This window comes from Thunnus maccoyii, chromosome 24 (genome assembly GCF_910596095.1).
Source record: "Thunnus maccoyii chromosome 24, fThuMac1.1, whole genome shotgun sequence".
NCBI classification, from domain to species: Eukaryota; Metazoa; Chordata; class Actinopteri; order Scombriformes; family Scombridae; genus Thunnus; species Thunnus maccoyii.
Genome location: NC_056556.1, coordinates 14,961,466 through 14,975,751, shown reverse-complemented (window position 1 = coordinate 14,975,751; position 14,286 = coordinate 14,961,466). Strand labels below are relative to the sequence as shown.

The 14,286-nt window shown below is 45.1% G+C and overlaps 1 protein-coding gene across 1 annotated transcript; it reads right to left on the bottom strand.

The window, feature by feature from the left end:
* Positions 1 to 24: 24 nt before the first annotated feature.
* On the bottom strand, positions 25 to 14,220 carry rp1l1a (rp1 like 1a). Its single transcript, XM_042404727.1, has 7 exons — positions 11,202 to 14,220; positions 10,599 to 10,991; positions 10,223 to 10,487; positions 4,735 to 10,043; positions 3,205 to 4,176; positions 2,240 to 3,118; positions 25 to 1,531 (listed from the first exon to the last, which is right to left on the bottom strand). The coding sequence occupies exons 1-7, from the start codon at positions 11,433 to 11,435 to the stop codon at positions 1,046 to 1,048; spliced, it is 8,538 nt and encodes a 2,845-aa protein (XP_042260661.1). The 5' UTR covers positions 11,436 to 14,220; the 3' UTR covers positions 25 to 1,045.
* Positions 14,221 to 14,286: the final 66 nt, after the last annotated feature.

Genomic DNA, 14,286 nt, shown 5'->3' with positions numbered 1-14,286 from the left:
ACATAACCCCCCCCCCAAAAAAAACCCCACAATTTGTTGTTTTTACACTTTGTTTTTTGTACAGTTTAAACAAATGAGATATAACCAGTTAGTCAGCTTTAGAGGTGCAGCCAGATGTTTTTTTCTTACCTTTGGACAGAACCAAGCTAGCTGTTTGTGCCTTGTTTGTGGTACGCTAAGCTAGCTGTATAGTGGATTCAGCTACACATTTCGTGTACAGACATGAGAGTAGTAATCAATCTTCTCATCTAACTCTCTGCAAATTCTCAAAATGTCCAACTATTTGTTTAAGGTAATCAGATTACATTACTGAGTTTGAGTAGTTTTAAACAGAAGTCTTCTTTATAGACTACAGATATAAGTAGGTAGGTAAGTTATAGCTCAGAGGTGACCTTTCAAAAGCAACCTGGTTGTCCAAACCCCTGAGAATCCAGCATCTTCAACTTATTGAGACAAATGCAAATAAATAGACAAGAACTGAACTAAAACACAAACCAAGTATCAGTACGCTGGTTTTGTGAAACACTAATTAATTGTCATTTAACATCTAACATCCCTTGGAGGTACATTGTAGATGTATGGCTATATGATTCAATAAATCAATAAACCTGTGGTCCACTGAACACAAAACTGAGTTCACATAATATACCCATAGGTGTCAAAAATCTTTTTTTTTTGTTTCAAAAATATACAGCATTCATACACATATAGTCCAGAGATAGACATATCCCCTCATACATACAATTAACTTCAAAAATATACAAATAACCATAATAAATATAATTCATATAATTAAATAGGATAACATGGTGGTTTCAAGTTTCAAGTTTCTACAATCATGACGTTTCTGCTGTCCTTCTACACCAGAGTGATAAAGTGCTTCAAGTGTTTGAGTCTTTGTTTTTGGTTGTTTAAACCTACATAATTCTACCCGTGTGGTCACTGATAGAGAAAGGGTTTATTGGAGTCTTTGATATTCTTCATAAATCTGTGATTTCAGACCACGCCTAGTCTCTCCAAGCACACTGAGGTGTTTCAATGTGAGTTAAATGTCTAAGTCATCCAGTTCAACGTCGCTCTCTTTTGGTTTGCGCCGTTTGACCCTGGCCGGAGACCGGCTCCTCCTCTGGCCCGCACCACCAGTGGATCCACCGGCATTCTTTTTGGGCACTTCTATGGACTTAACACGTTTCTCGAGTGAATCCATGTCAATGTCCTCCAAGGAGCCGGGCTGGGACTCCACTGAGGTCCTGGTGAACTGATGGAGGAGAGCGCCATCCTCCCATGTGTTTCTGATCTCTTCTCCCTCCTCTTCCTCGGGCTTAAATTCCTCGACAACATCTTCCACAACCTCCTCCTCATCACCATTACCTCCACCCTCTTTCTCCTCCTCATCTCCTGTGGCTTCAGCCCCCTCATGTCCTGATTCGTCCGGACTGGTGTCACTTGGACGTTTGCCGTCTGTGTTTGAGTCTTCGGCATCGGCCTCCTCCCCCTCGGTCACACAGACATCCGGAGTCACCCCCTTACCCTGAAGGTTAAACAAGATAACAGTAAATTATCTTTGAGCAGTTGTAATTAACTTAATTGTGTACTGATGGGGCAGCTAAGTGTCAGTAATTACAGATGCAAGTTAGTTACAAAGCAATGGTTTAAAATTAGCTTCAGCACAGAAAGCCTGCAATGTGTTTGATCTATTACAAACTGAATGCAAATGAACTTTAACTGGTTTAAATATCTGTTTGTGTGTGTGTCAAATAATGTGAGAACAGATTGATTTAAAGTATGAGAATTTAAAGTAAGGTTTTCATGAAACAGTTGGTGACTGACAATAACAGCAGACTTCTAGCAGTGGAAGCTCTGCGTTGCTGCCAAACAAAACAGATTTGTCCAGTCTGTCTAATTGGATGGCGAGATTATCTGTTCCCACAGGCTTAGAATTAGTTGTTAGGCTACAGTAGGTCAGATTCCTCTTTAAGGTAGACTTTAACCCTGCGGTCATGTTCAGGTACTCAAAGGTGTTTTAAAATAGGTGGTGCTCAAACTGGTATGTACTGCTAAAATGTCAAAGTCAATTCTGCTTGAAAAGAAATAATTGCCAAATCTAGGGAAATTAGTCCCAAGTTGTAGTAATAGTAAAATTCCATTATTGTGTAGATGGGATATTTTGATTTGTTGTTTGGTTCAGTTACTTCTTGTCTTTTACTCAGTAAATTCCTTTAATTAAAATTTTTCTTACCTCTTCATCTTCATTTGACTCGCCCTCTCCGGTGCCATCATCCCCTTCAATATCATCCTCTGCCTCTGCATTGATGTTCCCCTCCACAAGCTCCTCCACCGGCGTTGATTCTTCATTTGCGGTGTTTTCATCCTCTATCTCCCCTGATTCCTCTTCTTCTCCGCTTTTTTCCTTGCCTGACGATCCTTCTTCTTCCTCCTCAGGCTTAAATTCTGACACTTCACACTCTTCCACCTGTGCCTCTTCCTCCTCCTCCTCTCCATCACCTGCTGTTACCTCTTTTACCGTCTCCCTGTCACTCTCCTCCTGCTCCCCATCTTCTCCTGTCTCTCCTTCATCTTCTGCATTGTCACTAGTTTCCTCACCCTCCTCTCCCTCTGCTGTTTCTCTGCTCACCTCTTCATCTCTGGCAGAGTGGCACTGGCATTCTTCCTCCTCATCTCCATCCTCTCCTACTTCCTCTCCTTCATCTTCTTCTATATCTTCCTCATCCTCCTCTGGGATAGTCTCCTCTAAAACAACTTCAGCTCTGATATCCTCTTTAGTTTCATCCTCCTCTTCTTCCTCCTGCAGTACCTCTAAATTTCTCCCCTCCTCATCTGCCATGCTGTCATATTCCTCGTCCGCAGGTAGTGGCGGCACTGCAGGTGCAGGTGACGGGCTTTTCTTCAGCTGAAGTATCTTAAGGAGGTCAAACTCCATCATTACTGGTGCTTCAGATCCCATCAGGTTTGCTTTGAGTGGTCGGGCGGCCATTTTCTTGCGTACACAAGCATCACAGGGGCAGTACTCGTCCTCGCTTCGCTGGTCGCTGAAGTCACCTGTTATCTCACCATCGCTGAGGGATTCAGCAGTTTTCACTGACTGGTTCTTCATGACCTGAAACATAAATCAAACATTATCTTTCTGCCATTCCAGCAGCAGTATCTTGTTAGATGTAAAGAGGAGATTTGTGGTGGAATTACCTTCAACAATTGACGCCTCTTATCTGTCATGGTGGACTCCCTGGAGAGGTTCCCTAGCTGTGGTGGCCGGCTCGACCTCCCCCCTCTGCCGGCTCGACTCTGAATCTTCCTCATTTCCCTTTCGATGCTGCTCTGGATGCGCCGGCTCACCTCCTCTCTCAGCTCGGAGATCATTGTGTCCAGGATGATATTGTCGTCCAGGTCCCAACGAACTTTGAACTCCGCCATGGCATTAATGTAGTGGTTCATGAATTGTTTCTCCAGCTTCTTCAGAAGATGCAGAACCCAAACTGGATCAGGGTCTTGGGATAGTCTTTTGGACAAGGGTGCTCGCAGGACAGTTGGAGGCGTGCCTGAGCTGGAGTCCTCCAGCATCTCTCGCTCGTTATCAGTGGGGGATTTGGAGCTGTCGTTAACAGAGCTCTTGTCCGATGATGAAGGGTTGTCAGTGGCTTTTGGGCTGTCAAGACTTGGAGGGACTGTACTCTGCTCATCACTCTGCAACGGTTCCTCTGCTATGTCTGTTTTTGTGTCTTCTGGATCTGAAATGGCTTCAGCCTCAATTTCCTTGTATTCTGGCTCTTCATTTCCTTCCTCCTTCTCCTCCTCCTCTACAACCTTCTCTTCTTCCTCATCCTCATGTAAAGATTCTGTCTCCTTTGGGGGTATTTCATCTCCTCCTTGATTTCCATTCTCCTTCCCTGATCCAGCAGAGCCACTGCTCATACCCACCCCGGATGAGGACCTCGGTGGAGTCACCTGGTCTCTGCTGCAGTCCTTGGCCTCAATGTCCTTTGGTTCTGTGAGCCAGAGGGACTGAAGGATGGCCATAATGTCGTCATACTGCTGTTTGCGGTCCTTTTGTTGACCAGACCCAGGGCTCACTGCAGGCTCAATGAGCTGGAGCTGGGCCAAACAGTCCAAGAGCCCCCTGGCTGAGGTGCTCAGTCTGCGACCATAAACTGGAGACACCTAGAGAGGACAGCAAATGTTCAGAGTATACCAATAGTTTACATGTTACATACATAAATAGTGTCAACATTGATATATTCCATTCTAAATCCATGTTAATCAGGCATTCATGGAATGCAATGGTTTCCTATCTGGGGTCACAAGATAAATCTATGGGATGCCAAGACAATTAGTAGAACAGGAAATCGGAGAAAATATCCATGTTCCACAAAATTCTATTGTTTCTAAGCTTTATGGGTTAGATTTACACGTAACCCTAACCTTTTTACTGGATAGTTTTACCTTATCAGGCCTCTAAAAGTTATTCAAGTACAAGAAGAAATATCACTCTTTGTTTGACTTGGTCATAACACCTATATGCAACATGGGGTCACAAGTAGACATTCCTTTATGTTAGGGGGATCCAAATCAAGGGGCTGGGAACCACTGATATGCAGAGATCAGATTTACACTGTTACGTGATCTGATGATAGATAGAAACTGATATTACATAATATGTAATTATGTACAACAGTATATTCTTTTTGTACTATTGTTTTTACATAGTTATCAGCTTACCTCGGGCATGCTCCGAGATCGACCCAGAGAAGAGCTCAGAAGAACTTTCATCACTGCAACTGAAGAATGCCAGTTCCTTGGCAGAGACTCAGAACTCAACAAGAGAGTGGTGGGGTGAGATGAGGTCCCTGCTGCAACACCTGGAGCTGGATCTGGGCTCTTCTCCTCCGCTGCATCACATTCAACTTCTTCCTCTTTCTCCTCTTTCTCTTCAGCCTCAACTTCCTCCTCCTTGTCTGCTTCCTCAGCTACAGGACAATCCTCCCCCTTTGCTACCTCCTCTCCAGGTATCTCCTCCACCTCCTCCTCCCTCTCCTGCTCTTCCTCGTTCAACCCATCCTCAAGTGCAAACATGTTGCTGTTAGCAGGAAGGCTCCGCAGCCAATCGCTAATGACCTCATTAGGGGAAGCGTTGGGTAGACAGGCAGGTGTCATTTCTAGCTCCTCCTGATCCTTCTGGTTCTTGTTTCTCTGACACCTGCTGCTTTTCTCACTCCTTGGCTTGTCGGTGGTTTTGCTGGCTTTCGACTGTCGGCTGTGTGGACGTACAGCCGCCATGGTTTCCTTCAGTAAGTCAGCAGCGGACAGAGAGCGAGACAGAGTGCTTTCACTACATGTCTCCACTTTGCTAGATGGTCTGGAGCTGTGTGAGGGATAGGTCGTTGAGGGTTTGTTTGGTGTTTCTTGTTTCTTGGATGTCTTGACAGATGTGACACTGCCACTGTCGCCTTTGACTGTATTAAAATGGTCTGATATGACTGGATCCTCTGGTTTACTCTCCTTTGAGGCTTTCATTTTTGACCCTGAGTTAGCCGAAGCTGCAGACTCAGGCCTGAGGCAACAGGGACTCTTGGAGCGGACACTGGCTGCCTCGTTGTCTGTGATATCTTCTTTCCCTTTGGCTTTACTGGCTGGTCTACTGAAGGCCTTGTTTTCAGCATCATTATTTGTTGAATCTCCAGCAGATGTTTTTGCAACATTGGCATTTTTAGCACTGGCACTTGCAGGGGATTTGCTCCTAACTTTAGCACTTGCTGATGACATTACAGATGGGGTCCTATTGTTAAGGGTGTCCATATTGTTAGCTTTTGTTGTTGAAGCAGACTTCACACTGCCTGTTTCAAGTTCATTTCCTGCTTTGGTTGGGCTGGCACTAGCATGTTGCTCTTTAGTTTCATTAGTAGCCAATCGAGCTGCTGATTTGACGCTACAGTTATGAGAAGACTTGTGAGACCTGCTGCTTTTAACTGAGAGTTCACTGGCTGCTCTTTCTGTTTTTTGCTCTCCAACTTCTTCGCCTTCATTGTTACCTCCTCCAGGCATTTCAATAGTAGGTATATTGACTGCTTGAGGATTGTCAGACAAAGTGCTTTCACTGCCATTAATGTTGGACTTTTGAGACATAGCGGACTCTGTTCTCTCTACGTCTTCCTTAGCAGACTCTTCTGTGCTTTTGCGGACATCAGGAGTTGCCGTCTTCACTCTGCCCTTACTCTCAGTGATAATGTGAAATGAAACACTGGACTTGCCGCTATCTGAGTCACCTGTTTCTTGGTCCTCTGGCAACCCAAGAGAGACTGACCCTGATGAGTTTCGACTCAGTGCATGCTCACTGCCTCCTGATTCTCTCCTCTGTCTTTTGGAGGAGGAAGACAGGACGCTGGCTGCTCGATCTGAAGGCTCATTGTCATCTTCGTTTTTCAGCTTCTCATCCTCTTCCTTTTTCTCCACTTCCTTGACCTCCGCCTCCTTTTCTTTCTTTGCCTTTTCAAGTGCCGAAGCTGCTCTACAGTGACATTTGGACTTGCCAGACTTAGCAGAGGTTGTGGAGTGAACTGACAAGGCACTGGGTCCTCTTTTCTCTCCAACACCAGGGCCAGGTAATAACTGCTGTACAGGGGATGGAGGACTGCTGGGGGATGCAGCTGAAGCTTTGGGTGAGTGTGTTCGTGGTGAACGTGTCCTCCTGGGTGAGAGCGTTTGGCCATTAGAGTGTTCAGATGATTTACTTTTTGGTGCATTGTCTTCCTCTTGCTTTTCTTCTGTATCAGCTGTTTCAATAACAGCAATATCAGCTGTTCCATTATGATTGGACTTACGTGAAGTACATGAAACTTTAGATTTTCCTGATTTAGCTGATGCAGCGCTAGGTGCTCTCTCTGTTGTCACATTTCCTTCCTCATCAACCCCTTCTGGTGTTTTAATGGTGACAACATTTGGACTTGGTGACACTGATTTAAGATGCTTGCTAGAATTTGACTTGTTAGAAGTACAGGATTTCACTGAAATTTTTGACTTTACAGACATGGCACTAGCCACCCGCTCTTGATCTCCATTTTGCTTCTCCTCTCCGTTTGTTTCCACAGAAGGAACAGCAGCTTCAATTGGATTTGGAGATGCTGGGGTGTGGTTTGACCTTCGGGACTTGGCGGACTTGGCAGAGATGTTTGATTTTCCAGACATAGCACTGGGGCTTCTGTCCACCATGCCGCCCTCCTCTGTTTCAGCTGTATCTTTAGCCGGAGACGCTACTCTTGAACTTGTGTCACAATTTGTGTGGTGAGACTTTGCAGATGAAGCTGATTTACCAGACAAAGCACTGGCAGCCCTAATCTCATCCTTTTCACAATCTCCTGTACTGTCTCCTGTTTCAGGATTTTCTCCTGTGCTGCCATTACAGTTAGATTTTTTAGATTTAGAGGACATTGCACTGGCTGCCCTCTCTTCATTTTCTGATTTAGCAGATGTTACACTTTCTGGTCTTTCCTCCTCCTCTTCTCTTTCCTCTTCCACACACTCATTTTCTTTTTCTTCAGCCTCCTCTGCTACCTTTTCATTGCCATTACAGTTAGACTTGACAGACATGTTGGATTTAACTGATCTGGCAGACATTTGACTCGCTGCCCTTTCTTCTTCATCTCTTCCAGCCTCTGACCTTGGTGAAAGTGACCTTTGCGAAGCTTTGGTGGATTTACAGGATTTATTAGACTTGGCAGACAGATTGGACTTGGCTGACAGGGCACTCGCTGCTCTCTCCTCCATCTCTGTTTCTCCTTCCGTTCCTGTTGTATCTTTAATTGGCTCATCAGCTTCTTTAGCACCTGGAGATACTTCTCTCACACAATGACTGCAAGTGGTCCTGTGAGATGTGCTGGACTTTGCTGACACATTTGATTTAGTTGATTTAGCAGACAGGACACTTTCAGGTCTTTCTTTCTTGCCAGGCTTGGCAGAAGCATTAGACTTAACAGAAAGGCTACTGGGAGCTCTTTTGTTTGTGTCATTCTCTTCCAAAGCTGTATTGTCAGCTGGAGAGGCAATCATTATACTTGATGGGCAGTTGGACTTGTGAGTCTTAACTGAAGCTCTGGTCTTTGCAGAAATGTCAGATTTGGCTGACAAGGAGCTAACTGCTCTCTCTACAGTGTTCTCTCCCTCTGCTTCCTCTCTTGTTCTGATGTCAGGAGTTTCAGCTATACCAGTGCTGTTGGACTTGTGAGACTTGCTGGACTTGGCAGACAGGTTGGACTGAGCCGACATGGCGCTGGGGCTTCTCTCCTCTTTTTCAGTTGTGGCATCAGTGGCACCATTACAGCAAGACTTCTGTGATCTGCTGGACCTGTGACTTGTGGCTGAGGCGGCACTAGGAGCCCTGTCTTCCTCTATTCCTGCTTGCTCCGGATTGGATGTTCTGGACATGGCACTAGATGCTCTGCCCTCTAGAATATTTGATGTTACAGAGAAGCGCCCATGGTTGGTGAGGTTGGTTTTGTTGGATTGCGTTGACACAGCTGACACATCTGAGCCATCATCCTCACTGCCATCATTGGCATTCTCTTGGTTAGAGAGAGGTGAGGCGGGGTTTGGAGAGGCTCGGAGGGAGTGATGGGACCTCTGTGAAGCTCTACTACTGGAACTGGAGTTGACCCCATGTTTGCAGCCCCCACAATTATGACATACACTGGATGATCCTGATTGCCGAGAGCCTGCTGAAAGTCCTGTGTGACCAGACAAGCCACTAACAACCCTATTTACCTCTTCATCCTCATCATCTGCTGCCCCCTCCTCTTCTGAGTTTGGGACCCTGGTTGTGGTGGACCTGCAAGAGGCCCTACTTATTTTGGACTTGGAGCTGGAAGCTCGATCCGTCTCATCTGCTCCAGTTGTTGAGTGTGGGGTGGCAGCTCCACAGTGACAGGAAGAGGCTGCTGATACTGTTCTGCTTCCTCTCTCTTCAGCATCTTTGTGCTTCTTGTATTTGGTAGAGTGGACGGAACTGGCTGAAATGTTGCTTGTTGGCTTGTCATTGCCTGTCTGGGAGTTTGGGGATGGTGATGATTCATTGCTGTGACCGCACTGTGAGGCGCTGGGTGGCAGGTCATCATCCTCATCATCCTGGTCTTCTTTCAGTGATTGCAGGACGTGTGAGGAGCTGCTGACCCCAGACAGGGGACGATCCATTTCCTCTATCATTAGCTCATCCTCAGCTGACCTCCTGCTAAGTGGTCGTAGGTTGCTATCAATGGCGACCACTTCACTGCGACTGCAGCACCGGCTCACCCTGCAAACCTCTACATGGGTGTCTCCATCCTGCTCCACCTCTACTCTGCGCTCAACCTGCTCTGTCACGCACATCTCCTCCTGGACCAGTTGGCTCTGCTCTGAACCAGAACCTCCTCCACAGTTGGAGAGTTGTGCTCGGCAGCGCACCACTCTCCTTGAGTTACATGATGAAGAAGAGCTAGAGGAGTGTGTATGTCTCATCATAGTGTGGGTGTGGCTGGATTTATGCGGGGGTGGGACAGGACGCTGTTTGTGGCTGTGTACAGGGTTTTCCCACAAGTCGTACTGCTGTTCCTGACTCGGATAGCAGCAAGGGCAGCGACTCCCTTCCAATGCATGCTGCAGAGGTTGGCTGGAATACTCCACACCCTCTGTGTCGAAGGCTGTGGAATCAGGGTCAGAGCAGCTTTCTGATTGGCCCTGCTGCAAGTAATGGGGGTGCGCCTGGCTCAGAGGGCAACAGTCATTGGTCAGAGATGGGGATTTTTTAATCTGGGTGGACCACTGTAAGGTCTCTTCATTGTGGAGGCGAAAACGCACCCTCATCTCTACTGAGAGGCTGCCATCTTTATTGACCAGGACACGCTTTTCAATGTCATCGTTCATAATAGCTGGTCTGCCCTGGGAGTATGCACTGACACCATTGCCGTATGACTTCTCTGAAGACAAAGAGAAACGGGTGGAGCGGTTTGAGGAATCAGAACGAGGGTGGATGATGCTCTTTTTGGTTTCCAGACCAAAGTTAACTGAAAGTAGAGTGAGAAAAGCACATTTAAAATGGCACTTTTTTGACTTTTTCTTACTCCTTTTACTACTTTATGTCTGTTGTTGAAATTGAGGTTTGTGTATTGTGTATTTACCCACCCAGTATTGTATATGTAAATACCTTTGCCTGTAAACATTTTGTTAATTCCCAATAGCTCACCATTTTTCTTGCTCTCATGCCCTTCACTGTATTCGCTGGCCCTTGACTGAGCTCCATGAGGTGGGGATCTTGCTCCTTGAGTAGCAGGGGATCGGGCCCCATTTCCAGGGGTTCTGGGGCCAAGACCAGGTGACCTGCTGCCCAACCCAGGCAGTTTTTCATCTGAGCTCTTCCTGATGAAGTTTACTAGCAGTGGACTGAAGGCTTCCCGGCCAACACACACCAAAATAGCAGGACAAGTCATCAGGCTTTGCACGCTGTCAATCTGGAAACAAATTCACAGAGTGTCAGGAGCTTCCACTAAACAGGGTGTCTTCTGTCATACAAAACACACTCTAAATTATAACTATACATTCAAATACAAATCACTTCTTACCCTGCGTCCCTCTGGAGTGTAGAGCTTGCGGACATGAAACTGCATCACCTCAGATACCTCATCAAGAAAGGCCCTCAGACTCCTGGTCGACCTCCTGCTCAACACTACACTCCTCCTCATCCCCGGCTCGCTGTTCTTCACCAGAAGGATCCGTCGCTGCCTGTAAGGCAAATGGCCGGGTGGAGTTGTGGACGAGGCCTCAGGACGCTGGGGTCTCCGGCTGTGGTTGTACCAGATACTCGGGCGTTTGCTAGCCAGCTCCATGTTGATTGGCTTAGTGTGGCGCCGGTCAGAGCAGAGGTAACAGCCACCATCCTGGAGCTGCTCCAGGTGTTTGATGGCGTGGATGCCACGGGGAGTAGTTACAGTCCGCACACCAAATGGCAGTGGCACCTAGATATAGACACATATATGAACTCATACTCGATATACTGTACATCTGTACACTGTGTATCTACTGTATGTCTGTTGCAGGTGAAAATTTACAGAAGTAAAGCTTATGCCGTTGCCAAAGTGGATAGTTGAAAGTGAAGTGTAACTCAGTGACACAGTCAGCTTCAAAGGAAATCTCTCCATCACAGCTCTGGTACCTGTCCCACTAACCTTTTGCGAAAGGTCATCCAGCAGGGTGTCGAAACATTTGAAGCTACGCTTGTGGATGGCCATCCTTACGCCCCCAAACTGACTGTCACCGCTTTTGTAGAAGGTGATCCGCTTTGCCGGGGTGGCTCTGGTTACATGGGTGAGGCGGGAATGGGTGGGGGGCGGCTGGGAGAGGGGCGAGGCATGTTTAGATGAGGGACGAGGGTCCCACATGCCTGTCTGGACCGAATGCATGCTGCGCTCTCACACACACCTGAAGGATACACACAAACGCAATACTGAATCTAAAGAAGTTGTCAAACAGTAAAGCAGATTAAAAATGGAAAATAAATCACTTTAAGACTGCAAATTTTATTACATCACAGCCTCGCTGAGAACTTTACATGTGGGAAAACACAGACCTAAAGAGCAATTTGATTGATTGCAGTTCTCTTGCAGAATTGCCACTATTACAATTGATTTTTTAAAACATACTAAGCATGAGCTACGATAACAAAAGCAAAAGTTGTCAAAGGACCTTTTTAATGCATTACATTGCCTTTGGTCCTTCTATATCTAATCACACTCACAGGGTGTCAACTCCTAATCAGGGTGTTTGACTAAGGATTCAGGACAGGACATCCACTAACAGGACTACTTGATATCAGGGTGTTACATATGTCATTTGGCTACAACTGGGGAAAACACTTTGTACAAAGTCATTCTCAAATCAAACCTGTAGGCTGCCAGGTAAATGGTTTGTTTCCTAACAAATCTAAGTGTTGATCACCATCCACTATTATGGGAATGACCAACAAGGCAAAAAAATGCCTAAAGGTTCCCCATGATTCTCATTCTCCTAAAATGTTCTGCATAAGCATCTTTCATTTCTAAATAATACACATCATAAGATATCTATCACAGTATGGCTGAAACAGAAGATTTCTGCTTTGGTCAATTTTTGGACATTAGACCAATGGATGAGCAATAACTTTTCAACAGAAAATAGTCACATAATGTAAACTGACAATACTGAATGCATACAGCTACATGCACATCTATGTAGATGTAGAGGACAGAGCTTCCCACAGCCTGCTATATTTAGTGGAGCAGCCTAGCACACATGTAGAAATCCTATTTGGAACGGATGTAAAAAGTTTCTGTCCTGCTTCTGGAGAGCCAACATAAACCAGCTTGCATAATATACAGTGTTATATAGTTTATTTTGTTTTATAACCTTACAAATTACTGATCAATGAAGTAATCCCTAGCAATATTATACTATTCTGCTTGTTTTTTATGTGTTGCATAGATCTATGGACACCTGGGCAATGGTATAATCACTCACATGCTGACAGAATTTGAATTATACAGACAAAAAAGTAAGCTCTGTATAACTAAAAGCAAAAATAATTTATCCATGATATGACCAACAATAAAATGAGTGCAATATTAACAGGTGTAGCCTGAATCAGTACAGGACAGTGATCAGCCCAGAGTTACTACTTGCCTCCTATATTAAATAGAATGATAATAATATTAATCATGACTGTGAGCTGTGATGACTTTCAAAAGCCTGTGAAAAACAGTCAGTGTCATCCGTGAGCTAAGCAGGCTTTTTCTTGAGTCCCATAAGGCCAGACTGCAGGCCAAATCACTGCTCTTAGCTGTGGACACTCAACGTGATGCTCTCCTCCTTAATCCCTCTTCAGCTCTGTCCCTATTAACAACCTTACAACCATAAAAATCACCACATTCTTTTGTTTTTGAGGGAAATCCAACTGTTTAACTACATGTGACAATAATAATTATTTTTTTAAAATGATTTTACATTAGCCATAGCAGCAAATCATTAGTCTTCAAGGTGACACAGCACAAACAAACAGCTTCTGAAGCTGTTTTTTTACTAGCTTACTTTTTGCCTGTTTGAACTGGGTGACGAGGCTGCTTGAGGATTTGTTTCCAAGCACAACAGTGATGACGGAGTCTAAAAATGTACTAAGCATAAGGCCTGTACTTTAAATTTCGGATTAATTTACTGTGGGATTCATGCTGTCCTGACCTGTAGAAAGAGCTGCACAGGTTAAGAACTCAGCTTTAAATTATTCTCCCTGCTGTGGCCTAAATAGGCAACTTAATCCTACATCATGTGAGGTTAGAGCATACACCTTAACCTACAGGTACAACCCAAGGATAGTCACATTCAATTACAGTATTATTAGCCCAAGATACGGTCTTCTTCTTCGTACTTCTTAAGATTTAAGAGACTATCTGCAATTTCTGATAGTTTTTCCATTTACACGCACCAGCCCTTTAAGCATAATGGGAACAAGAGACACTTTTAAAGATGAAAACAAGACAATCAAAAGGCAACAATAAGTAATAACAGTATAGCTGTAGAGGCTCCTTTACCACCATATTATAATCTACAAATGCTTTTTTAGCACATAATATCAACATAGATTATTTTACTACTAAGTTATTGTTACTACATTGTGACCACAGACCCATGTTTGTATCTAGAAAACCATTTTACCACTTTTTACCAATCTGAGATTCTTCAAATTGTCCTATAAGTAGTTGAGAAAAATTTCTTCCACTAGTCACACACGTAACAACCATTTTTAAAGTACCATATTTACAAAAATGTACCAACACTATCAGGAACACTACTCACTTTTTCAGGAAACATGGTCCAAAAAGATTTGAAAAGCTGGAAGGAATCTGTTGATGTCAGCTCAACCGACCGGTCGAGCCAGACCAGGTGCTAGTACTATGTGTGTGAATGTGTGTGTGTGTGTGTGCCAGCTATCTCTGCGGTTTAAGTCATACACCGAGATGTACAGAGGAGCCCCTGGTTCCACGGCTCTCTGGGTAAAATGGCAGTCGGTAATCGGGCACACAGAGGAGGGAGGGTGCGGATGGAGAGAGAGGAGAAATGAGGAGAGAGGAGAAGACAGGAGGGGGGGAGCTAAGGATAGAAAGAAAAGCCTGCTTAAGAACCCGTGTGTGTGTGTGTGTGTGTGTGTGTGTGTGTGTGTGTGTGTGTGTGTGTGTGTGTGTGTGTGTGTGTTGGAGAGGGAGGGGGGGTTGCTATGGTGAGGCC